Source organism: Mesoplodon bidens (assembly GCF_964165515.1).
Source record: "Mesoplodon bidens genome assembly, chromosome: 7".
NCBI lineage: Eukaryota > Metazoa > Chordata > Mammalia > Artiodactyla > Ziphiidae > Mesoplodon > Mesoplodon bidens.
The window spans coordinates 102,381,741-102,407,197 of NC_138164.1; the positions used below are offsets into that span (position 1 = coordinate 102,381,741).

At 50.7% G+C, this 25,457-nt stretch overlaps 1 protein-coding gene across 2 annotated transcripts in view; it reads left to right on the plus strand.

The window, feature by feature from the left end:
- The first annotated feature begins 20,092 nt into the window (after positions 1 to 20,092).
- CREB3L1 (cAMP responsive element binding protein 3 like 1) overlaps positions 20,093 to 25,457 on the plus strand; it is a 35,277-nt gene continuing 29,912 nt past the window's right edge. The window contains exon 1 of one of the 2 annotated variants that reach the window (XM_081239261.1): positions 20,093 to 20,695. In XM_081239261.1, coding sequence (XP_081095387.1) covers positions 20,594 to 20,695 — 102 coding nt within the window. In that variant the 5' untranslated portion in view covers positions 20,093 to 20,593. The remainder of the gene's footprint in view (positions 20,696 to 25,457) is intronic. The other variant, XM_081239262.1, reaches the window with a different exon arrangement.

Below are 25,457 nucleotides of genomic sequence, written 5' to 3' on the forward strand. Positions count from 1 at the left end.
GAAGGGCCGGGTGGCTCCACTCTCATCCCCCTCCCAGTTCTGGGGAGGTGCTCTGATGTTTTCCTGAAGAGCTGGCTATGGGCCTGGAGGCTCTTACTCTCCGTAAAGTCAAGAAGAAAGGACACTGGGAAACTCCTTCTCCAAAATCAGTTCAGACTTGACCAGCCTCTCTGAGCCTCCGAGCCAGACGGTGGCTGATGCCCTTGTGGACTCACACTGAGTAAGGACAGGCTGCCTCAGAAACCTCATCTCCAGATCCCACCACCTCCTGGAAATCAACCTCCACATGACCCCAAGCCTTGCTCCAGGCTCTGAGTCATGCAGAATGGCTCCCTCCTAACAGCCCCATGCCATGGCCTGGTGTGGCTGCAGGAGCATGAGCCTTGGGGTCATCTGAGTCTCAGTCCAGACTGATAGGAGCTGTCAGACCTGGGGCAAGTGACTCAACACTTCTGAGCCTCAGTTTCCTCTTCTGTAACATGGAGGTAATAACTATACCCACAGAAGGTCTAGTAACTGTGAGCACTCCTGCCTCCTCCCTTTATTCCTCCTCCTCCTGGACCTCCTTACCTCCACTGACCACGTGCACACCTAGCTGCAGGCCCTCATTTCCCAGCATCCTCCCAGCCTCTGAGCTTCTCAGGAGACAGTGGTTTTGCCACCCTTTGCTTGTGGCCTGCTGTGGGCCAGCTCCCCTGAGAGCAAAGGCCTCAGAGCTGGGCGACTGGGGCCGCACCCTCTTTGTAAACACTAGCTGGGCACCAACTGACCTCAGGAGGGAAGTGCTCGGCTGGGACCCTCCTCCTTCAGCCCTGCCTGCCACTGTATGTTCCAGGAGAAGTGCCAGGCCAATCTGGCACCCTTGTACCCAGACCGCCTCTGTCCTGGAAATAGGCATTTGGAGCCAAACCCTTGGTTGAAGGTGGAAGGAAGTTGACAGGCCTTGAGTGCTTCCCTCCTGCCCTCCCTCAGCCCCACCCTGGCCATCCCAGACATGGCAAGTTCTCTCTAATTTAAGTGTTTTTAATGATCATGATAGACATACATAAGGAGAACTTTACTGTTCCTCTTTGTTTCTTAAAAATAAAGACAGGAATTAAGTATAACAAAATATTAATCATTTTAGGGCTTCCCTGGTGGCGCAGTGGTTGAGAGTCCGCCTGCCGATGCAGCAGACGCGGGTTCGTGCCCCGGTCCGGGAGGATCCCACATGCCGCGGAGCGGCTAGGCCCGTGAGCCATGGCCACTGGGCCTGCGTGTCCGGAGCCTGTGCTCCGCGACGGGAGAGGCTGCAGCAGTGAAAGGCCCGCATACCGCAAAAAAAAAAAAAAAATATATATATATATATATATATATATATATATATATTAATCATTTTAACTCTGGGCAGTGAGGATGTGCGTGTGTTATTGCTCTTTGTAACATTCTTTTCTGTATTGTTTAAATTTCTCTAACTAAATAAGATTCATACAGGTTTATTGGGAAAAAATTCAAAAATGCCAAACAGTATAAAGAGAAAAATAAGAATCACCAAAATCTCTACTTTGGAATCAGACCATTATATATTGGCTTATCTTCTCCTGGTCTTTTTTCTAGCACGTATTTATATCTTTTTGCTTTAACTGAGATATAATTGGTACATAACACTGTATTCATTTTAGGTTCACTTTATTCTTTTTACCAAAAAAAAAAAAAACTCTAGAATTATACTGCTTAATAACGCTTTTTCCCCCAACAATATATTTTGAACAGTTTCCCATGCCCCTGAATATTAATATCTACTTAATATTAGTGCACTTCTTTTCAGTCTTTTTTCCATGTAATCATGAATAAGGTATATTTTTTATGATTTGGACCCATATGGATCATACATTGGGTCATTTATACCTTTTATTATTTTTTCTTATCCTAAAAGTATTACTTCTGTTGTAGATCAGTACAAAATATAGATAAGCAAACAAAAGTACATGTGAGGGCTTCCCAGGCGGCGCAGTGGTTGAGAATCCGCCTGCCAGTGCAGGGGACACGGGTTCAAGCCCTGGTCCGGGAAGATCCCACATGCCGCAGAGCACCTAAGCCCATGAGCCACAACTACTGAGCCTGCACTCTAGAGCCCAGGAGCCACAACTACTGAGCCCACGTGCCACAACTACTGAAGCCCGCGCGCCTAGAGCCCATGCTCCACAACAAGAGAAGCCACCACAATGAGAAGCCTGCACACCGCAACGAAGAGTAGCCCCCACTCGCCGCAACTAGAGAAAGACCAAGTGCAGCAAGGAAGACTCAACGCAGCCAGAAACAATAAATAAAATCATAAAATAAATAAAGTTATTTTAAAAAAAAGTACATGTGAAATACTTGTAGCTTTACCATCCTGAAATAACCCCTGCTGACATTTTAGTGTTTAACCTTCCTGTCCACTTTTCTACGTACATATGTAAATATATGTAAACACACATTTGAAAATAAAATTGGAATCATACAATTCATATTATTTTGAACCTACACTTTTGTTTACTTAACATATCTTACATTGATTGTAATTGTTTCAGCTACAAATGACAGAAAACCCAAAGTTACAGTGGCTTAAACATGTTCATTTCTCTCTCTAGTAAATGACATCCAAAAGGAAGGAGCCCAGGCTGGTACAGCAGCTCTGTGACCATTAGGGACCTAGGCTTCTTCTAACTGGGGGTCCCCATCCTCAACACGTGCCCCCGACTCGGGACCCAAGACGGCTGCACCAGGAGGAAGAAGCAAAGAAGGAGCTGCCTCTCCTCAAAGGACACTCCTTGGAATTCACATGCATCACTTCTGCTTATACCCCACCCACCAGAACTCAGCCCCACGGCCCCTGGGAAATAGGATCTTTTCTAAGTAGGGGTTCTATTACTACAACAGAAGGGGAGAGTGGATGCTGGGGGAGCACAGGCCTCTCTGCCACATTTCACAAACATCTTTCCAGTGCATATAGCTTTGTATTCTGTATTTTTCTCTTATTTTTTTGGTGAACATTTTACCACATCATTAAATATTCTTCAACATTCTTAATTTTTAATGGCTGCTTAATAGTCCATAATATGCATATAGCATTGCTTATAGATCCAGTACCTTGACACTTGGGTGTTTTGCTCTGATAAATAAGCCTCTTCTATGGTTGAAACTTGTCGGAGGAAGAGCTCCCAAGCTTTCCTCTATACCCTGTGGGTACCTACCCAAGACATTTGGCTGGGGCGGCAGGGTAGTATCTGCCTTGAAAGCTGGCTTATGGGCCTGAGTTTGTTTCTACCCCCAAAAATGGAGCTTTTTGGCAACAGCTGTATCCTGCTGTTCCCACTGCAAGGGAAGTCACAGGAGTGGGCAGAGCCTAGTGGGCAGCTCTGCTCAGGGTGGAGGTGCGGGCATGGGGGATGGGTGGGAGTAGGGAGTGCGTAGGAGGAAACCAGTGGACTCTCAGAGCCAAGGGAGGACCTGGCCCTGATGAGGCTTGGGGGGTCTCAATGGGGCCTGTTCCATTTTTCATTCAAATCCAACAAATGTTTTCCGAGCCCCTACTCAGGGCCGTGCCCTGCGCAGGCCCTGGGGATGTCTCAGAGAACACGTGGTCCCTGCTCACCAGGAACTTAGTCAACTTTAAATTCTCCAGTGTTAGAGTTCAACATGGAGAGTTGCCTAAAACACAGAATCCTAGGGCCCACACCCCAAAATCTGAGGCAATAGATGTTGGTGGGCCTAGAATCTGCATTTCTTTCAGTCTCCCCAGTTGACCCTGATGAGGGTGACCAGGAGCCATTTTGGGGGAAAAATATCAATCAAGGCTCTTGGAGAAAATCTCTTATACCAGGCAAACCTGGAGCCTCTCCCTGCTCAGTATGTAGTTTGTGCCTTGACTGAGTCTTAGGAGATAATAAAATAATGAAGATGACTGCCAGTCACAACTGAACCCAAACCCTAGTTCTATCCTTTGGTAGCTGAGTAACCTCAGACAAATTCTTTAACCTCTCTAAGCTTCAGTTTTCCCATCTGTAAAAGGGGGATAACCATAGTGCTTCCCATGGGAAAATAAACATTAGTGCTTAGCAGAGTGTCTGACACTCAACAAATTCTAGATATTATTATTTAACTAATTTAAATTAATTTATTAATTAAAATTGCCTCTAGAAAAGTAATTACAGCAAGGGAGACAAGGTATATAAAGCTTCTTATACACTGCCTGACTCATGGTGGTAGGCACTCAATAAACAGTTATTATTATTAACATCCTCACATTCAGTTTAATTCTAGGTTTTATCATCTCTGCAGCTGTACCCACCACACAGTTTTGTCCTCCCAACAGAAATCATGGACAAAGCCATGGATTCATGGCTTTAAAATGTGGACTTCATGTCTGCCCCTAGTGCCCCAGCATGAAAGAGACTTTTTCAGGTCCTTCTGGAAGGATGTCCAAGAGGCAGATAGGTAAGCATGAGTGGGAACCTCAGGTCCCTACTTTCAACTGCCTGCTTTTGGGGAAGCCCAGGCCTAGAGCTGGGCCATTCACCCAGCCCCAAGGGTCAGGAATGTGGAAGCCCAGGGCTGCTGTGAGGTACGGAGGAAGAGGCAGGTTGCTATTGATAACTTCCTTTTCAAGTGCTCATGGATGACGTGGTTACCATGGTGATGCTGGTGACTCTGAGCACCAGAGCCTCTCTTGAGTTGTGAGTCAGGTTCAGCTTTATTTATTAAAAAAGAAAACCAGCACCCTGACCTGTGAAGGACAAAGCAAAGCTCTACACGGAGGCCAAAGTGTTCCCTACTGGGGCTGAATCAGCAGCCCTGCTCAGTGTCCACCAGCCTCCTGACATCAGCTGACGCAGCCGGCTGCAAGGCCTGGAAAAGTCCACAGAGGTAAGTGGGGAGGCCCGCATCTCAAACTGTGGCCCAGGATGGGGAGCACAAACAGAACCCACACTGCCACTTGGAAACCTCTTACTAGGGAGCAGATGCCATTTTCCCAGCTCTGAACAAAAAGCCAGACTCTTTTCAGGGGACTCTGCCCCACTCTAGTATGGGAGCCCACAAGGCCCAAGGAAATGTGTCTCCAAGTGAAGACCAGGACCTGGTCCAGAGATGACCAGTGTTAGCTCAACCACCCACCAGTGTGCACACACTAGTAGTGCCCTCTGTGAGGGGCAGGGTCCTGGAAGGACAGGGGAGGCCGCAAAAATTTCCTCCCACGGCCTGAACTGGGAGGTGGGGCTCCTTTTCCTAGAACTCCTGCAGGAAAAGAGGTAAAGGCAGTGATGACTCCAGCTGCAACAGAGACGACTGGTGGAGCGCCTGGCCTCGTGTCAGCATGCCATGCGGAGGTCCCTGGTAAGAGCACCAGAGACACACTGGAATTTTCCTGAGCTTGGACACTGTCCCAGAATCCCAGACCTATAGCTGCAGGGTTCTTCAAACCTGCTCGTTTGTTTGGGTTCACTGCTGATCCCATTGACCGATGTCCTAGTGGGCCCACCTCCTACCCAGCTCTGGACTCCAAGCCCCTGTCTCCACCCACTGCCCTCATCAGTGAGCAGAATATTGGGGGCTGAAGTCAGGGTAGATGGATTTAAGTCTTCTTCTGCCACTTATTAGCCTTGTGACTGAGCCTCTGTGCCCCCATCTATAATACACAGGTGATAATCATAATAACACGTAATCCCAGGGTAGCTATGAGGATGAAATGCAATAATATTTGCAAATGTTTATCACAGAGCATGGCTGGCACACTGTAAACACTGGAGAACCGTTAGCCATTGTTGACTTTGCTTGGGACCTTATCACATCCGCCTGGATAACAGCAGCAGCCTCATAATTCCACTTGCTGATCCTAGTCTTGCTGGCCTCCAATCTGTCGTCCACACCACAGCAGAGTGGTTTATGGAAAATGCAATCCTGATCATGCCATTTTCCTCTGTAAAATCTGCTGGTGGCTCCCATTTGCCTTCAGAACGGCTCTTAGCATCCCTTAGGGGGCCTACAAGGTCCTGCAGGGAATAGCACTGGGCTACCCCCTCCAATCCTACCCCCTCACCATGCCTTCACTGCCTTGAAAAGTTTTAGCCATTCCCAACTGTTAGCAGTGCCCCAAAGGTGCCAGGCTCTGCCGTACCTTCAGGATTTTGCCATGCTATTCCCTTTGCCCAGAATGCCCTTTTCTCTTTTTGTTTATCTAACAAACACCTACTCATCCTTCAAGACCCACATTAAGAACCCCTTATAGTGTGAAATGTTCCTGTCCTCCCCTCAATGCAGAGCAGACCACTCCCTCCTCTGAGCCACTCTGGTTCTCTTCATAAAGACATTTATCACTTTACATTGCAATCGTTGCAGTTTCTGCCTGTGACACCTTTCAGCTTCTTGAGGGCAGCACTGATTCTAATTAGTGTCTGTTTCCCTAGAACATACCATGGTACCGTAACAGTCACAAGAGATGACGGACTGAATGAAGACAAAAACCCTGTTTGTAGAAGAGGAAACTGAGGCCCATCTAGGAGCAGTGACCTGGCTAAAGTAGAGTCCAGAAGCCCTGTAACTCCAGGCCCTTCTGATGGCAGGGACTGTGGACCATTCATTCATCCATCCATCACTTATGAAGCATCCATCATACACCAGACATTGTGTTGCTTCCTAGGGTACAAAGAACTAGGTGCAGTCCTGGCCGTCAGGAGCCCACAGGCAGGTGGGATAGAATGACAGGTGTACAGACAATCCCCACAACTTCCACTGTGAGTTGGGACAGAGGCTATAGAAGGAGCTGTGGGAATTCCAGGGGCCCCAATATGGATGAGGGGGGAGAGAAGCCCCTGTTTCTATGTCTTCCACTCCCTCTCCCCAAAGTCTGGAGGTCAAGTTCCCATAGACCACCAGGCCAAGGCAGCAACCCTCTAGGTGCTGTCACCACAGGTAAACAGACATACACACAGGCTCACACATACCTAAGGCAGGTGACACGGGCATGCCTTGCCCCATGGGGCAGGACAGCCACGAGGACACATTTGTGCCCCTAAGCAGTGATGTCAAGAGCTGTCCTGGGAGTGAGGAGAGATGAAATCAGACAGCAGAGTGTTTCCTGACACTTCCCACCGCTCAAAGTCCTTCCAGATATCAGGTCTCACTGGCCCCCCACCAGGTGGGGTCCTACAGACAAGGCAGATGTTGTTTTCTCCCCCATTTCCAGATGGATAAACTGAGACTCAGAGAGATGTCAGTGACTTGCCCAACCTCACTGCCTGGCCAGTGGAAGTGCCAGAACCGATCCCCAAGCCTTTGCTGGACCTTCAGTCTGTGCCAGGCCCTCTGCTGGGCAAGGGGACACAGAGGCCAGTGGGACACAGTCCCTGTCCCTTGTGGAAGACAGCAACATAGCTGCCATCCTCAAGTCAGACCACATCTGTGTTTAAATTTCCATTTCTAGCCATGTGAGTGGAGCTGGTTGTCAGCCTCTGCCACTTACGTTCTGAGTCCTTCTCATGCTCAACCCCTCCAGTCGCTCCCATCACACGCAGAATAAGCTCCAAACTCCTCAGCAGATCCCACAAGACCAGCTCCTGCCCTCTTACCCAGCTCGCTTCCTATCACTGTCCACCCCTCATCCTACGGGCCTCCTGGCTGTGCCTGGAGCAAAACAAGATCCCTCCAGCCTCTGACCTTTGCCCCTTCTCTTCCTTAGTCACATGACTAACTCCTTCCCTCCCCTCAGGTCTCTGTTTCCTCACAGAAGAGGACACCACTGAGTCCAAAACGATGGCCCTGACTCGAGAGGATACTTTTATTCAAGGCCGTATCTTTATACTATAGAACATGATACTATGTGTATTTGACCATTTGTTAATGACCTATCTCCCTTACGAGTACAGATGGGTAGGAAAGTGCCCACTTTGTTCACTGCTACTTTCTCAGCGCCTAGAGCAGTGCCTGGCACATAGTAGGAACTCAATAAATCTTTACGAACATGAATGAATCAATAACCCTCAGTTTCCTCCCCTTTGAAATGATACCCATAGCACACAGTTACAAGGACTAAATGGTGTTATAAATGGAAGACGCTTAGCCTCATGCCTGGTGCTTAGTTGGCACGCAAGCATGCCGCTGCTGCTGTTGTTATTGTGCTCACAGCCTCATAGGGGAGACAGGTATAAAAATAAATTACACAATGTGCTCACAAAACTCTTACTTCTGAGCCCTCTCCTCCACTTTGGGGCAGCAGCCCCTCCATCCGCCTGAAAGTCAAGGCCCAGAGCTCTTGCCCTGGCTGCTGAGGTCACCCTGGGGGTCTGTCTGGCCCTGATGGCTGGGAGACCTCTGGGCCCCGCCTGGGGTGGGGGCAGTGGGCAGAGTCCAGGCCTCAGAAACCCTTGATTTCTCCCCTGGGAGCAGGCCCCACATCAAAGCCAATCTCAGAGGGGCGAGGCCTCGAGATAAATGGAAGATTAAAGAAGGCGAGGTCTCCACAGGCCACAGGGAGAGGCGGCCGGCAGGCGACCACAGTGAGGAGGCCCTGACACAGCCCTGGTGGCAGACATCTTGGGGGGCACAGGCAAGAAGGGAGCCCAGGCCTGGGCAAGTTGAGCCGGGGAGGGGTACCTTAGCCCGAGCCTGGCCCCTCACTATTTCCCTTTGGCCTGTCCCTCCAATGCATGCCTACTTCTTAACCTTTTCCCAGCCAGGCAGCAGCAGCGATATACAGAGGAACCCCTGGGTCTCTCTTCAAGAGAGTTTGTTTGGTCATTGAGTTCAGTCATTGGGGTTTGCTCCCTCCAGTGAGCGAGCCTGTAATGAGGACCTCCTGGCCCTGGTCTTCCTCCCTAGGGAAGGTCTGTAATTAGTGCAGGAGGCTGAGGCTGGGGAAGCTCAGACAATGTCATTTGAACCAGGCTGAGACAGGGCTCAATTGCTAGTCTGTATTTCCCCCCCCCCAACCCGGTGCCATTTCATATACAAAACTCTGGCAAGCTTAACCCTTTCTTGGCTGGCCTCTGATGCTGGTGCTGGCTTACCATCCTTTCCCGTGCTTAATGGGCCATCCTCACCTCCCCGACATACACACCCCAGTTCAGGTGAGCCATGGTTTCCAACTTCCCTAACATCCAAGACACCTGACGATCAATCATCCAACAAGCCTTCACTGAGCGTCACTGGATACTAAGCACCAGGGGAGGGGACCCAGAGGAAAGTCTCCCATCGTACCATCAAAGAGATTACAACCCTTTGAGCAGTGGAGGCATGGACACCCCAAACAGGTGGCAAGAAATGCACGACAGAGACTTCCCTGGTGGTCCAGTGGCTAAGACTCTGCACTCCCAATGCAGGGGGCCTGGGTTCGATCCCTGGTCAGGGAACGAGATCCCACATGCCGCAACTAAGAGCTCGCATGCCACAACTAAAGATCCCGCATGCTGCAACTAAGGTCCCACGTGCCACAACTAAGACCCAGGGCGTGCAAATAAATAAATACTTTTAAAAAAGAAGAAAAAGTAAAGAGAAATGCATGACAGGGTAGAATCAGGCGGTGAGGACCAGCGCAGGCCAGGGAAGGAGGCCACGTGGAGGCAGAGCAGACAGGATGAGCTCAGGGAAGACTGGTGTGTGGTAAGCACTCTGTAAATATGTACTGAGGGAGCCATCTTCCTGGAGCAGGGCATTTCTGCAATCAGAGTCTGAGGGCTGAACCCACAGGGAGAGGGGAGGCAGGCAGAGCCTCGGCAGCCCCAGGTGGACACAGGTGACAGGCGTCAGAGTCTATTGGGATAGGCAGAGGCTATTGCTTCTTCCCACAGGCTCCTGAAGCCTTCATTCTGAACCCCTGAACTACAGTTCATCTCACACTGGACCACCACCTGTCTGATTACAGATCTGGTACCCCACCGAACTTCCAGCAACCTGAGAACTTGGTCTATTCACCTCTGGTTTCAGGTGCCTAAGCACTGAGCCTGGCACTCAAGAGATACTCAATGAATGCTCCTTGAATCAATGGCTGGGCTTGGATGAGAGGGTGGAGATGTGGGGAAGAATCCACCTCCACAGCCTTTCCCAGAGGGGATGCCAATTGTGGCCCCACTGCTGCTGCAAATCATATCACAATCTCCCTAACATATAAAGAGCTTCTAGAAATCAATAAGACAAGACAAACCACCAATTTTTTAAAAGTCAGAGAATGAAAAGCGTCTACAGAAAAGGAAACATAAATTGTTTGAGGACATCTAAAGAGACTCTCAACCTCACTAATGATAAGAGAAATGCAAACTGGAAGCCACTCAGAAGTTTGATAATATCCACTGTTTGAGAGACTGTAGAGAAACCAACAGCTTCATATACTGCTGGTGGGGGGGTAAGCCGATACGAAATATTTGACAATATCTGTCAGTATTACATATGCACATTCTCTTTGACCCAGCAATCCCACTTCCGAGATTTTATCCTACATATATACAGTGCCTGAACAAGGCTATCATTATAGCATTATTTATTACACTAAAAAACTAGAAACAATCCAAATGTTCATCAGTTGGGGACAGGTAAATAAATTATGGTACAGTCACACAATTGGTAGCTATGCACCTACTTAAAAAAAAAAGAATGAGGAAGTTCTCTATGTACTAATGTGGAAGATTTCCAAAACAGATAAAATGGGGGGGGGGAGATGTAGAACAGTGTATTTAATGTAAATTTATTTATTTATTATTTATTTATTTTTGGCTGTGTTGGGTCTTCGTTGCTGTGCACAGGCTTTCTCTAGTTGTGGTGAGCGGGGCTACTTTTCATTGTGGTGGCTTCTCTTGTTGTGGAGCACGGGCTCTAGGCACGTGGGCTTCAGTAGTTGTGGCTCGCGGGCTCTAGAGCACAGACTCAGTAGTTGTGGTGCACTGGCTTAGTTGCCCCTTGGCATGTGGGATCTTCTGGGACCAGGGCTCAAACCCGTGTCTCCTGCACTGGCAGGTGGATTCTTAACCACTGCACCATCAGGGAAATCCCTAGAACAGTGTATTTAATACGCTTCTTTTTGGTTAAATAAAAAAAGGGAGGGGCTTCCCTGGTGGCGCAGTGGTTGAGAGCCTGCCTGCCGATGCAGGGGACACGGGTTCGTGCCCCGGTCCGGGAAGATCCCACATGCCGCGGAGCGGCTGGGCCCGTGAGCCATGGCTGTTGAGCCTGTGCGTCCAGAGCCTGTGCTCCGCAACGGGAGAGGCCACAACAGCGCGAGGCCCACATACCGCAAAAAAAAAAAAAAAAAGGGAGAAAAGATGTATATACATATGAATAGGCATACACACACACACACACACATACCCCACTGAAGGATGCCCAAGAAAGTAATAAAATTAATTATATGTTGGTTGAAGGGTGGGAACTTAGTGGTTAGGACATAGGATGTAGGGATGAGAGGATTAATTTTCATTATATATATATATATTTTTTGAGTCATGTGATGCATTATCTATTCAGCAAATTTAAAAAGACAAAACAAAAACCAAAAAACCCCTCTCCCTAGGTATTGGAGGTTCCAGGTTTCTTCCCAAGTTGCTGAGTAGACAGGATTTCACTTCAGTTGGCTGACCCTCCGTCACTGTCCCTCCCCAGTCCCTGCCAGGTTTTCCTGAGGCCTTGGGTCCCCATAAATGGTGACTCTCATCCCAACTCGTACCTTAAGAACACAGACTATGAAGTCAGACCAAGTCACTGTGTCACGTTGGGCAAGTGTCTTCACCTCTCTGAGCCTCAGGAAAACAGGGTAATCATGTTATCTGTCTCCAAGCCTTGTGCTAAGGCTTAAATGAGAAAATGCAGAGGAAGTGCTTAGATAGATCCTGGGACATGATAAATAGTACTGTATAAATGTACCAGATTCACTGTTCATATTCTTTGTCAATATTTTTATTGGATTGTTGGTCTTTGTCTTATTGATTTATAGGAGCTCTTTATAGATTCAGAAGATTGAGATACGCACTGCAAACTGGCAGAGCATTGAAGGGCAACAGGTCCACGATAAATGACAGTTTGTGAAAATCATTATTTCTATGATTATTTCTCCTCCAGGCCATGCAGGCTGTGTCTGAAGGCATCCCACACAGGAGACCTCAGGGCTCATCTGGAAATGAGTCTTTACTCATTGGCTCTGTGTCACTGTCAGTGTGACGGTGTCCCCTGGGTTGACCGACATTGTCATTCTCCACTGCGGCTTTCAGAATAACAACACCCCTTTCCCCTAGATTAGGCTCATCCTTTGTGCCTTCCCCAGGGGTCCCCAGGTTTGTGGAGCACATGCGTGATCCCCTGTAAGGAATGAATTCACTAACAGGTAAGTATAAGGCCTCCCTGGGGAATCCCAAAGTCATCATCCAGGGACTCCCCACGGGAGACAGACTCTAGGTGGGCAGGTCTGAAGGGCTATAGCGAGGGATAGAGGTGCGGAATATGCAGCATTGGAGCTCCTTGCCCTGATTCTTGGACCCTTGGTACTTGCTTGCCATAGAGCTGAGAAAAAATGTGGCTCCCCTGGGCCCAAATCCATTCCTTTCCTCCAGGGAATTGGTCCGCCTTTCAGTTCTGGAGGATCCAGAAACGTTCCTCAGAGCATCTGGAATATATATTTGCTTTAACTGGTGATTGCCAAGACCAGCTCTGCTGGTTTTCTGTTTGTTCTGCTTAGCTATGGGGCCTGGGGCTGGTCCTTGAAGACAGAGGATGCCCAGGACCCCCAGCGCCCCCTCTTTGTGCATGACCTGGGATGGGAATCCCCACCTGGACCTGCTCTTCAAGAAGCGGAGACTGGGGCTTCCCTCATGGCGCAGTGGTTAAGATTCCACCTGCCAATGCAGGGGATGTGGGTTCGAGCCGTTGTCCGGGAAGATCCCACATGCCACAGAGCAACTAAGCCCGTGCACCACAACTGCTGAGCCTGCGCTCTAGAGCCCGCAAGCCACAACTACTGAGCCCGCGTGCCACATCTATTGAAGCCCACACGCCTAGAGCCCGTGCTCTGCAACAAGAGAAGCCATGACAATGAAGCTCCCACACCCCAACGAAGAGTAGTCCCCCTCACCGCAACTAGAGAAAGCCCGCATGCAGCAACGAAGACCCAATGCAGCCAAAAATAAAAATAAATAAAATAAATAAATTTATTTAAAAAAAGCAGCAGCAGAGACTGGATGAGGGCCAGTGAGAGTTGAAGGCTCCTCCCAACTCCCTGAAAGCCCCCTTATTGCTGTACATCTTGTCCACTCCTAGAGTCTGGCACAGTGAAAATATTGTCAAACTGATCCAAGCTCAAATTCCCAACTCTCTTGCTTAATACCTGTGTGACCTTGGACAAATAACATAACCTCTCTGAGCCTCACTTTCTTTCTTTTTATGGTTAATTGTTTTTTGTTTTTTTTAAATGTTTATTTATTCATTTATTTGGCTGTGCCGGGTCTTAGCTGAGGCATGAGGGATCTAGTTCCCTGACCGAGGATGGAACCTGGGCCCCCTGCATTGGGAGCGTGGAGTCTGAGGCACTGGACCACCAGGGAAGTCCCCTCACCTTCTTCATCTATAAAAGTAAAAATATTTTTGTATTTATACCTGTCTCACTTCAGGGTGTATTAAAGTTTCTTGAGAAACCCTACAGACGATGGAATTAAATGGCTATTAATAGAGGGAAAAGGATGTGGAGAAGGGGGATTAAAACGCTAAGATGAGGGCTTCCCTGGTGGCGCAGTGGTTGAGAATCTGCCTGCTAATGCAGGGGACACGGGTTCGAGCCCTGGTCTGGGAGGATCCCACATGCCGCGGAGCAACTAGGTCCGTGAGCCACAACTACTGAGCCTGCACGTCTGGAGCCTGTGCTCCGCAACAAGAGAGGCCGTGATAGTGAGAGGCCCGTGCACCGCGATGAAGAGTGGCCCCCGCTTGCCACAACTGGAGAAAGCCCTCGCACAGAAACGAAGACCCAACACAGCAAAAAATAAAATAAAATAAATTGAAAAGCTAAGATGAAGCCAGGGATGCAGTTAGTTTGTGAAATGCACCCCCATGAGACCCTGTTGCAAGAGGTGGGCCCCAGCAAACTCATCTCTGAGCTTCCTGACAGCCCAAGTAAAGAAGGAAAGGCAGTGAGCTATAAAATCCAGAGTGTCCATTAGATTGAAAATAGACCCACCTCTGGGAATTCCCTGGCGGTCCAGTGGTTAAGGCTCCATGCTTCCACTGAAGGGGGCACAGGTTCGATCCCTGCTGGGGGAACTAAGATCCTGCATGCTGCCCAGCACAGGCAGAAAAAAAAAAAAAAAAAAAAAAATAGACCCACCTCTCAGAAGCAGCCAGCGTTTCTGGGCCCTGAAGTCAAAGAAAAAGTTCTCACCTGGACCTTCCAAAAAAGGGCAAGTGGGGAGGGGAGAGTGTGTGCAGCAAGGGTGATACTATCTCCTAGGCCTTTCTGTGTTTGAAATAAAATCGAATGCCTGACGGTGACCCTCAGAGTGGCCTGCTATGGTAGGTGCTTCAAATGTGCCCACTTCCTTCTTCCTGCTCAGTCCTCCATCTTCTCCCAGGTAAGAGTATCTGTGAGATCTCTCATGCACTCAAGCAGTCAGCTATTTAATCATTCAGCAAACACTTATTGAACACCTACTATGTGCCAGGCTCTAGATCAGGCATACATCCGAATCACCCTAAAGCTAGCTAGTATCTTCCCCGCTGTCCCCAGATCCTTAGTCTCAGAAGCCCTCTCCCTCCCCCGGCCACCCACTCTTTTGGGTCTCAGGGCTCTGCCTTCTCCCAAGTGTGCCCGTAAACCCCAGGGCACCCCGCTCCTGTGGCTTCCCCCTCATTCCCCACATAGCTTCAGGCTGTTCCCTCCGACCACGTTCATGGAGCTCAGCCACGTGCAAAAGCACAATTAATATTCCACTCAGTCTCCCCCAGCCCAGCTGCCTATTGGAAGAAGATGGAAACCAGATTTGCAGCGGCACGCTCTGGCATGGATGTGCACAGGGGGGTGGGCCTGCTCTTCGGTGTGAACCGGCACTCTCTCCTCCAGAGGCTTGTACATGTGCACGGATGGCAGGAGCCCCACATGTAGGTCCACACCTCCAGACACGGGATCCTCCACCCAGCGGCATGTGCGTGCACAGTCACACCACCACGGGCAGCACACTCAGCTCCTGGCCAAATCGATGCCCAGAGAACACATGGGCTCCTCACACACAAGGCCTATATTTGCTTCCTGGGCAGAGGGAGACAGAGTCATAGCGGTTCAGAGCTGGTAGGATGGAATTTCAGACACTATCCTATCCAAAACCCTCCTTTGACTGGGAAGAATCTGAGGCCCTGGCTTAACCTGGGTGGCGGTCAGTCCCCGCTGAAGTGAACCGTGCCTGGTTGCGTTTTAGCAAAGCCTTTGATTTAAACGCCTGACGCTGCCTCTCCGCTTCCTGGTGACGGGCCTTTCAGCCTCACCAGCCTTGGAGCTTGGGGAAACCGAGGCTATGGGGTAGGATGGGGGTAGATCTACAGTGCAGTAGATCATAGGCAGAGTCAAGCCTCTGACTTTCCATGCCCCTGCCCTTCCCACAGTTCCAGCTCTGCAGCCCTAAGTGAAGCAGGATTGGCAGGAGAGTGTCCCGACAACATGAGGGCTCCCTGAGGCGGGAGGAAAGACTAGCCTTATTGACTTTCCTCCCTTGACTTTAGACTCAGAGAGCGAGGGAGATGGAGGACTATAGTATGCCTGAGTGTATGTCTTCGGGGTTGGAGCCAGCAGCCTGGGTTATAGAGGCATCCAGAAGCAGAGTTGGTGCAGGTGATTCGAGGTGGAAGAAAGAAGGGTGAGATCAGAGCAGGGCTGAGAGCAAAGCAGGAAGCGGGTGGAGCTGTTCCCCAGGCAGCAGGCAGACAGAGGGCCAAGGGGCGGGCCTGCCTCCAGTCCAAAGATGGAACAGTAGAGCAGAAATTCAGGGAAAGAGAAGCTAAAATAATTACCAGGAAAAGGAGCTGGAAGGGAAACAAGTGTTTTCTTAGTCCTTAAGGAACTTCAGTCTTCAGAGAATTTGGAGAGGGAAAAAAATCTGTCTTTAAGGCCCTTCTCCAAGGCAGAGCGGCTGGTGATTCACTCGCTGCTGAGGAAGGTCCTGGAAGGCCCTCCCCTCAGCGCCTGCCTCTCCCTAGTGAGCAAACCCAGTTCATCTGGGGTGAGTGGAAAGGGCCCTGGGTGAGGAGCCTGGAGGCCCGGATTTCAGTCCTATCTCTGTCTCATTGAAGCTGGCTGACCTGAGGGAAGCCTCTTATGGCTCGAGGCCTTGGTTTCCTGCAAAATAAAGGAGTGGTAAGTCATATAAACTCTCTGAGGTTCGGTTTTCTCCTCTGCAGACCGGGGATGATAATAATATCATGTTTCATCGAACCTAAGATGTCATCAATTGTACGATACACCATTTTTTTTGTACTGGACACTAAGAAGGAAAAAACACTGTCCATTCAAGTATAACCTACTACTGATTATAAGACACATTCTGATTTCAGAGGTGTAAATGTGCATCTCAGAATCAGTGAATATGGTATTTATCTCACAAGCTTGTTCCAAGCGTTAAACGAGATAATATAAGTCAAGTATTTAGTGCCTGGCACAAAGCAAGTTCTCAATAAATGTCAGGTATTTTTACGGTTCCGGGGGGGAGCGGGGAAGGAACCACAGGCCAAGGGGATGGAGAAGAGTGAGAGCTTGGGGTCTGAGGCCCACCACCGCCCTCTTGGCAGGGTGCAACTCCAGGGACTCCACTTCTAGCCCTGTGGGGGGTACAGGGAGAGCAGCCATGAGGCCCATTTTAGGGAGCCACAAGAGAACAAAGGGCCCCCTTCTGTGCCCCGGAAGTCAGCCTAATCTCCAGGATGAATATGTTTTCATTTCTCAGAAGTTCCTGTTACAGTGTGCCAAAGCGTTTTTTCCTTTACAATCCAGGCAAACAAGGCAGGTTTACTTTGGGCGACCTTCTCACCACCACCCAGAGCCTGCCTGCCAAATGTAAACACCCAGGCTTGCACCCTCCTGGAGGCTCCAGGATGGAAGAGTGGAAAATCGGAGCTCCAGGCCTCCTAAGGAGGCAGGTCCTTCACCCCACCTCCCCCTATTCCCTGCTTGGAGAAGACAGGACCCTAGGGGTCATTAACACCTCCCCCATTTGATAAATGTGAAAACTGAGACCCAGAGAAGGGCAGTGACTCTCTAGGCGTGTCGAAGTGTGGCAGTCCCCAGCCAAGCCCTCTCCCCTTACACACACACACACACACACACACACACACACACACACACATCCCTGCTCACAGCTCAACCTGTCAGGCGCCTCTCTCTCCACCTGACCTTCAGTGTCTGGGACAGGCAGGAAGCTTACCTCTGTTCCTTCTCTCCTGTGCGTCACTGTGTGGGTTGGAGCATCTTTATGCATTATGCTTCACAGCTTGGAGCCATTGCTGAGAGCACCAACCAGATTTTCCTGAGTCCACAACCGGAGGGGCTACGGTCTGTGAGCTTTTCTTGACCTGGAGTATTTCGGGATGTTTGCAGCACCAATCTGGGCCTCCTTCCCCTGCCCCTTCAGATGTAGAGAAGGGGCCTGAGGCATCTGGGCCTCAAGCTCAGCACTGGCCTGGAGGAAGTAGACCCTCCCTGTTGGGTCAGAACCCAGACTGCAGACCCGGCGAGCTGTCTACTTTCCTCTGTTGGAAAGTCTTTAAGAGATATAGATACCGAAGGGATGACTGCTACAGAAGGCTTCGGGTGGGCCCTCTAACCTGAACAGGCACAATTCTTTTCACTACTTGAATAGAATCAGTGAGACCATAGCGAGTGTGTATAGGGCCTTGGGGTTTCACATTCATCCTCTCTCTCCCATGTCACTGCCTGCCCCTCCCAGTCTTTCTCTTGCTTACTCTACTTGCTGTTCCCTCTATCTGGAATGCCTTTCCCTCCATTTTTGCCCCATAAATGACTCCAGTTCTCAGCTCACACATCACCTCTTTAGAGAGGGCTTCCTTACCTACTCAATCATATCACACTATTTTATTTCCTTCATAGTCCTATCACTATTTGAAATTATCTTTGTAACTTTTTTTTTTTTTTTTTTTTTTTTGCCCATTCTTTCCTCATTCACTCTAGAACTTAAGTATTTAATCACGACTGTATCCCCAGGGCCTGGTCTAGGGACTGTTCACAGGTGCTCAATAATACTTGTAGAATGTGTGAACAAACCTCCCGTCATCCTTCTCTTTACTGTACGTGCCAGGCTCCACACTGCCCATTCCTCTTCTCTCCTCTCCCCGTCCCTTCCCCCCAGGATTTCTCTTGGGACCTCCTGCCTCTCAGACTCCACCGGAGGTGCCAGAACCAGAGTGTCTCCCCAGGATTATTTTCAACGGTTTCCTGGGGTGTTCACCTGGGTAAGAATCAGGAAAGAGAGGACACTCTAATCTTATTTGTCTAAAACTATATAATCTTCCCCAATCACTTAAGTGGTGCCTATGTCTTTAATTACAGAGCAGGCTGGGAGGAACACAGGCACAATTTTCAGCCAACCTCAGGCAGAGGGGCACTTTTGTTCCTTCTGGGGAACTGCAGGGACTCCAGCTCGGGAGCCAGGCCTCCAGACACCTGCAGTCACAAGCTCACCCACCATGGACTGACTTGTCCGCCCAGCCAGAGATGGCAACCCCCCACGCCCACAAAGGATCAGCTACATTCTCAGTGTCTGACTGTTCCCCAGTTGGCCAGATGTGACTCACTTGGGGAAAACACCCATGGCCTCAGCACCCTAATTCTACCTGCCACTGTTTAGAGAGTGAACTGATTTCTTTTTGGCCCTAACTTCTCAGAGTTACACTGCTGGTGAACTGGTCCCCAGAGCATGGGCTGTATTCCCAGCTTCTCAAGAGCAAACTCTCCGGGAGGCCCAGGAGCTAATAGTCATATGACAATGTGGAGGGTCAGAACATCATTCTCCAGAACTATGTCAACTGGATCAGGAGATGGGGGAAAGCCACATGCCTGCCCACCCGCCCCAGGCAAAGAGCTGCTATCTCAGCCTAGCTGTGTGCCCTTTCCCCACCTTGGCACTGAGAGAGCAGTTTGGGTGACATCCCTGGCTTAACTGCAATGACATCTCTGCTTCTTAAAGGCTTTTGGTTCCTGAGCTAATTAAAAGCTCCAGACAGGGAGGACACACTTAATCCTATTAATGACTTCTGGGCAGCAACAGTGTGCCCAGCCCTCTGAGGGAGTGACTTTCTGACCACTTCCATTTGTTCAGGTGCCTGGTGATTGTTTATCAGCCCTTTCAAGAGATTAAGCTGTACTCTGGAGCGGGCCACTTAGGTAATGGATCCAGGGGGCCTGGGAGTGTCCTATGACCATGGAGCATGCAGCCAACCTACATCTTGGCTCACGCAGAGTCCATGACTACTGTTCTCCAACTTCTTGTTCTTCAGAAACGCTAGGGGTACTCGATGATTGATGAGAAGAGGGGTCCTTACCTCACCTCTGCTGTCCCCCCCGGCACTTTCACACACAGGAAAGCTGGATACAGTCCTCGCCCTGAGGGATCTCAGAGTCCAGTGGGTTTACAGACACATGAGCAAACAATGACAATACTGTATTAGACTCACCACATGGAGGTAAGCACACCATGCCCTGTGGGTGTATAGTGATGGTAACTGCTTCAGCCTGGGGGTCAGGGAAGGCTTCTTGGAGGAGGAGACCTGAAAATCTCCCCATTGAAAGGAGATTTGTTGAGGGGCCCAAGAGATGGAATTCCCCGACTTTGGATTTGGTTCAGGCCCTAGCATAAGCCTGGAAGAACAGAAATGACTCAGCTGCCTCATGAACTTACGGGAGTGTGGTTGGCAAAGCCTTAAGAGGCTGAGGTTCAAGGAACACAGTTACTGGCTCTAAGACAATTTTGCTTCAAGCCCCTATCTTTTCAGAGAAAAGAGATTGGCAAGACTAGCTCGCAGCTGTCTCTTTAAAAGAGGAGGGACGATTCCTCAGGCCCCTCCTTCTCCTCATTAATATGAAATTATCGTGAATATTGATGTGGAGGAGTGGCGCCTCGGCCAGCTGGGCTAACCAGCCAAGGGGTTCCCGGTTTCACAGAGAGGAAAAGTGACAGAAGCCGTGCAGAGGGAGACGCAGAGAGAGCGGAGCGCCCGGCAGTCACCCAGTCTCGGGGGAGCGCTCAGCTCCCCCGCCCCCGGCTCCCACCCAGTCCGGGGGGCTCCTCAAGCCCTCAGCCCCACTCCCGGGCTCCCCATGGAAGCCAGCTGTGCCCCCGGAGGAGCGGGAGGAGGAGGAGTCGGCTAAATGCCCGCGGTGCGCCCGGGGCCCCTGAGCCCAGCCAGCTCTGCGCCGCTGCCCTAAGGCCTCCGCGCCCCCCGCGCCCCCTACCCGGGGCCGCGCAGCCTCTGCCCGCCCCTCCCCCGGGGCTTTGCCCGGGACCTGCCCCCCGCCCGCTTGCCAGCGCTCGGGCCGGAGCTCTGGGCCGGGCGCGCCGCCGCCCTGGAGTGAGGGAAGCCCAGCCGAAGGGGGTCTCCGGAGCCTGCCGCGATGGACGCCGTCTTGGAGCCCTTCCAGGCCGACAGGCTGTTCCCCGGATCCAGCTTCCTGGACTTGGGGGATCTGAACGAGTCTGATTTCCTCAACAATGCGGTAAGATGAAGGGTCTGTGTTTTCCTTCCACCACTCCTTACTCCTCTTCGCGGTGCACCTGGGGCCCCCTGAAGGCCTGGACTACACAGCACTGGGCAGAAGTGGGGGAGGGGGCTCGGTGCAGGGTCCCCTTGAGAGACACGTGCTTAGAGCTCTGAGATTTGGTGACTAGATCCCTCGACACCTCCCTAGACCCCGAACCTGGAGCCTCTGAGCTTGCGCCCGTGCACGGTCCTCCTGGAGGCTCCGTCCATGGATACATTGGCCTCGGCCTTCTAGGGGAAGGGAACGTCGAGGCGTCGGGGCCATCGGATCCACTGATACGACCACAAGAAACACCAGTTCTTCCCTCCCCACCAAGTCTTCTAATCGTCCTCCACCCACCCTGGGGTTCCGGGACCAGACTGGGCGCAAATTGGCGGCGCCCTTTCCTGCGCCCCCTTTAAGACCTCGGTGGCTCTGCGTCTGGTTCTCCGCTGGGGGGCGCACAGGGGAGTGTTCGAGGGCCAGAGACCAGACGCCCCTTGGGGGGCCAGAGCCAGACCCGGGTTTTGAGCCAGACCCGGAAATATAGGGGTGCTGCCGTGGCCTCCCCAGTAAGTCAGGCCAGAGATCCCCCAGGGAAGGACCTGACCTTCAACTGGTCAGGGCAGCACGGGGTGATCGCTCAGAAGGAGGGAGGTCTTTCTCTAGGTGTTTCTCTGTCCCTTATGTCTCCCTGACTGTCTCTCTCTCCCTGTGGCTTCGTGACTGTCTCTGTCTCCGGGCTTGTCCTTCTCTTTCTCTTCCCCTCCCTCCCTAAGGAAACGTGGCTTCTTTCTTCTTCCCTCCCTCCCTCTCTCAGGCTCAGCCCTAAGGCCCTGGGGGGCGGGGGGATGGGCTCGGTAATGGGAGAAAATCTTTGGGTTCAGAAGGGGCTGCCGGGTTGAAATGTGGGCTGCTTGGGGCATCTGGGGGGATTCCCCCACCCCATGCAGTGACCTGCCAGTCTCTCCCTCTCCCCCCCTCCCCCCGCACACACACACACAAACACACACACAACACACCCAGTGATCATCTCAAGGGTCTCTATTTGCTGGCCTCTAACTCCTGGGACTAAGATAAACCTGGCAGACAAGAGCCAAGTACACTGAGACTTAAAGGACTGGGCATCTTGGACTTCCACCTAAACTGTTCCAGGCTGCTGGTGGGGAACAAGTCCAGGGACAGGAACCTGAGTCAGGGAGGCATGGGGTGAGAGGTCTCCCGGTCCTCCATTAGGCAGTAGATCCAGGTCACCCTGCTCTCTAGGAAGGCCCCTGGTTCCAGTCAGAGGGAGCACACTTCTGCAGACAAGCCGCGGGGAAGAGGGGAGAGGGCTTGAACCAGCAGTGGGGAGACCTGGGTTCTAGTCGTCCCTCTGCTTCTGCCTCTCCTGTGAGCCTGGGCCATGCAAGCAGCTTTCCTCCCTGGTCCTGTTTCTGTGTCTATAAAATGGGAAGAGGTTGGATCTTTCTTTCTAAGGATGGTCTGGCACAGATCCTAGGAATGAAGAAGCAGGAATCTGGGGTTCCATACGCCCCTCCTGGAGTTGGTAACAGGTACTGGTCAGAGGGAGAGAGTTTGCTGCAGCGTGTACCTTTATGGGTAGAGCCCCCCTGTGAGGTTCCCTCAGCCCTCAGCAGCTTTGAGATGGACTTTCTTCTGAATGAACTCTGCCGCCTACAGCCTCTTCCTGCAGCTCCATTCAGCCTTGCATCCCCAGCTGCTCATCTGGGCCTTGGTCCAGCACAGGAAAGGAGGCATGATCATGATCAGACAGTGGTATCCAGTACTGGGCCTGGGGAGGGAAAGCCCTAATGGGAAAGCTCCTTACCTCAGGCCTAAGCAAGGCCAGGTGAGGCAGGGGGAGAGGAAAGAATGTCTAAGAGGAAAGAAAACTCCTGGGCTGGGAATCGGGAAATTTGGTTCTAGCTGTGCTTCTGCCACCAGCCAGCTGGGCAGTTGAAACAAGTGACTTTTATTCCTGTGGGCCTTGGATTCCTCATCTGAAAAAAGGAGATACAGAAGCTTCCCCATAGTGTTATTATAGAGATGTAGTGAGAAAATTAATTAAAGATTAATGCAGGACGATGCCTGCCAGGTAACTTTCCATAGTTAACATGCTCTGGAGACTAGATGGGGTAGTGGTAAAGAATACTCTGGTAGGAGTTGCTCTGTGACCCTGAGCAGGTCACCTTCCTTCTCTGGTGCCTCCATCGTTTAGATGTCTAAGGTCCCTCCCAGCTGGGACCCCATACCAACCCCATCCCCAACTCCCTCTTCATCCTGCGTGAGGACAGGAAAGTGTTTCCAGGGTTAAAGATGGAAAGGGGTGAAGTTTGTGTGCTTCTCAGTCTGGAAGACGGAGGGTAGGTTATTCACTCTCCTTCTTAAACATCCAGATAAGGCCATAAAGTCACGGTGGAAACCGTGTGTGCTCTGTTCCTCTGTACAAAAAGCAAAAATCAAAAAGGATGCTTACCCTGAACACAACTGTGTAAGAAATATGCAATCTCTTGGACAGAGACAGGAAAATGAGTTGCATACTTTGCCTACGCCATGTGTGCTTAGAGGTGGCCAGGGGTGCTGTATTTTTCCTTCTGTGAGGATACCTTCATCCTCTTGCAATCTTGTCTATGTGATTCTCAGAGACATCCCTCAGAAGGAGCTGCCCGTCCTGCCAGATGAGGGGGCTTCTCTTCCCAGCCCCTCCCCACTCTCCCACAGTTCCTGATGTGGCCTCCCTAGAGCCGTCTTCCCTTGGACCCTGTGACCCCTCAGCCCCTGGGCAGGTATGAGAGAGGGCCTGGTGCTCAGAGAACTGGGATAAAGGACCAGAGGGAGAACAGGTCATGTCTCCAGAGAGAGACACTAGGTCTGTCCTCTGGCTCAGGGGAAAGGATGACTCTGGTTTCTCTAGAGGGAAATGGCTTTGGATCCCAGAGAAGCCCCAGCTGGGAGGGGGTGGGGAGGAGGAGAAGGAGGAAGAGGAGTTCTGTTGTCTCAGAGGGGCACAGCAGGAAGCTGCAAGGATGTTTGCCCAGCACACTCATTCACCTCCCAGCAGCTGGGGAGGCCAGGTGTGGGAATGACCAGGACCGGGGACCAGCCCAGGGGAAGGGGGTTGGTGAGGGCTAAACCTGATCACTGCTCCCCAGGCCCCCAGCCTGGCTTCTCCTGAGCTGAGTGGGGAAGCAGAGAACCACTACCATTACTATTTCCACCACCCCAGCCTTTGGGGGATTTAGGGAGATTAGAGAAGTATGTGCATTTGGGTGTTCCTATGTCTGTGTGTGGGCCTTTAACAGCCCTTAAAAGGGGAGGGGTGCGAGCGCATGTGCCTGTGTTTCTCTTTAAATTTCTCACTAACAGGAAAGGGGACCCAAAGGCCAAGGCACTCTGGTCTCCAAGAAGAATCCACTACAAAAGAACTAATAGAGAAAAACTAATGGAGGAACCCAAATCTCAGGGCTCCCCTTCAGGAAGGGAGATCGCCCCAGACACCTCCTTCTCCTCTAAAACACTAAGTTTGTTTTGGGCAGCTTTTTATTTTGTTTTTGCTCCCCCCACTAGGATGTGAGCTCCTTGAGGGCAGGCGTTTAACTGTCTTGTTCACTGCTGTATCCCCAGTGCCCAGTACAGTGCTTGGCACAGAGGAGGCTTCAACCAACCGTTGCTGGATGAATTCCTTTTCCCTAACCCTCAGGCCAGGCCCCACATTTTTTAAGGAAGAGGAAAAAGGATGCGCTCTACTCCCAGCCATCAGGGGCCTGCGGCCCACACTGTCTCTGAAATTTAGGAAGGTTTCCAATGAGTTATCATTGCCTCAAGTCATCCCTACCCTTGGCACAGACCCCCACAACCCCTGGTGTAGGATAGTCTACAGCTGACAGATGCACAGCAGATTTGAACTTGTGGCTTAGGCTTCACCCTTGAGCACCAGTTGGCTCTAGGGCTTCCACCTTCCCCAGTTTCCCCTTGTTCAGTTCACTGGGACTCCTGGATCCACACTCACCCAGCTTAAAATTAAGTCTTTTCTAGTCCTGCCGCGGGGCCTTTGCACATGCTATTCCTGACATCTAGAATGCTTTCCAGTTCGCTCCATCTCATCTTACTCAGTTCAAAGGAAGCCTCATTAGAGAAACCTCCCCAACCACCTCAAGTGGGACCCCTTATTGTTTTGTTTCAGTCCGTTGTTGTTGTAGCTGTTGTTGTTCTGGCCATGCCACACAGCATGTGGGATCTCAGTTCCCTGACCAGGGATCAAACCCTATGCCCTCTGCAGTGGAAGCAAGAAGCCTTAACCACTGGACCGCCAGGGAAGTCCCTGTTTCAGTCCTTTGACTTCTTCATAGCTCCTATCTCAATTTGCTGTTATTTTATCAGCTTATTGTCCACTTCCTCTGTGAGAAAGCAAGTTCCCTAAGAACAGAGACCATGTCAGTTGTGTTCATTGCCGTAAACCTAGCACAGTACCGTGGCACAAAATAGGCGCTTAGTATAGTAAAACTCAACCATAAAACAATAAGCTGAGTCCAAAATTTTCAATCATACAAAATGTGGAGTTATGTTATTGTAGGATCAATGAAAAGTGGTATTTTTCAGTTGGTCTGTACTATCACAAAAAGCACAAAAGTAAAGATTGTGAAACCTTAGCACATGCAGCAAACCAAACTGAGGAAGTTCCAGAGGAGCACGAGGCAGTCACTTCTTTACCAGCCCCACAAAGATAAGAGCTTTT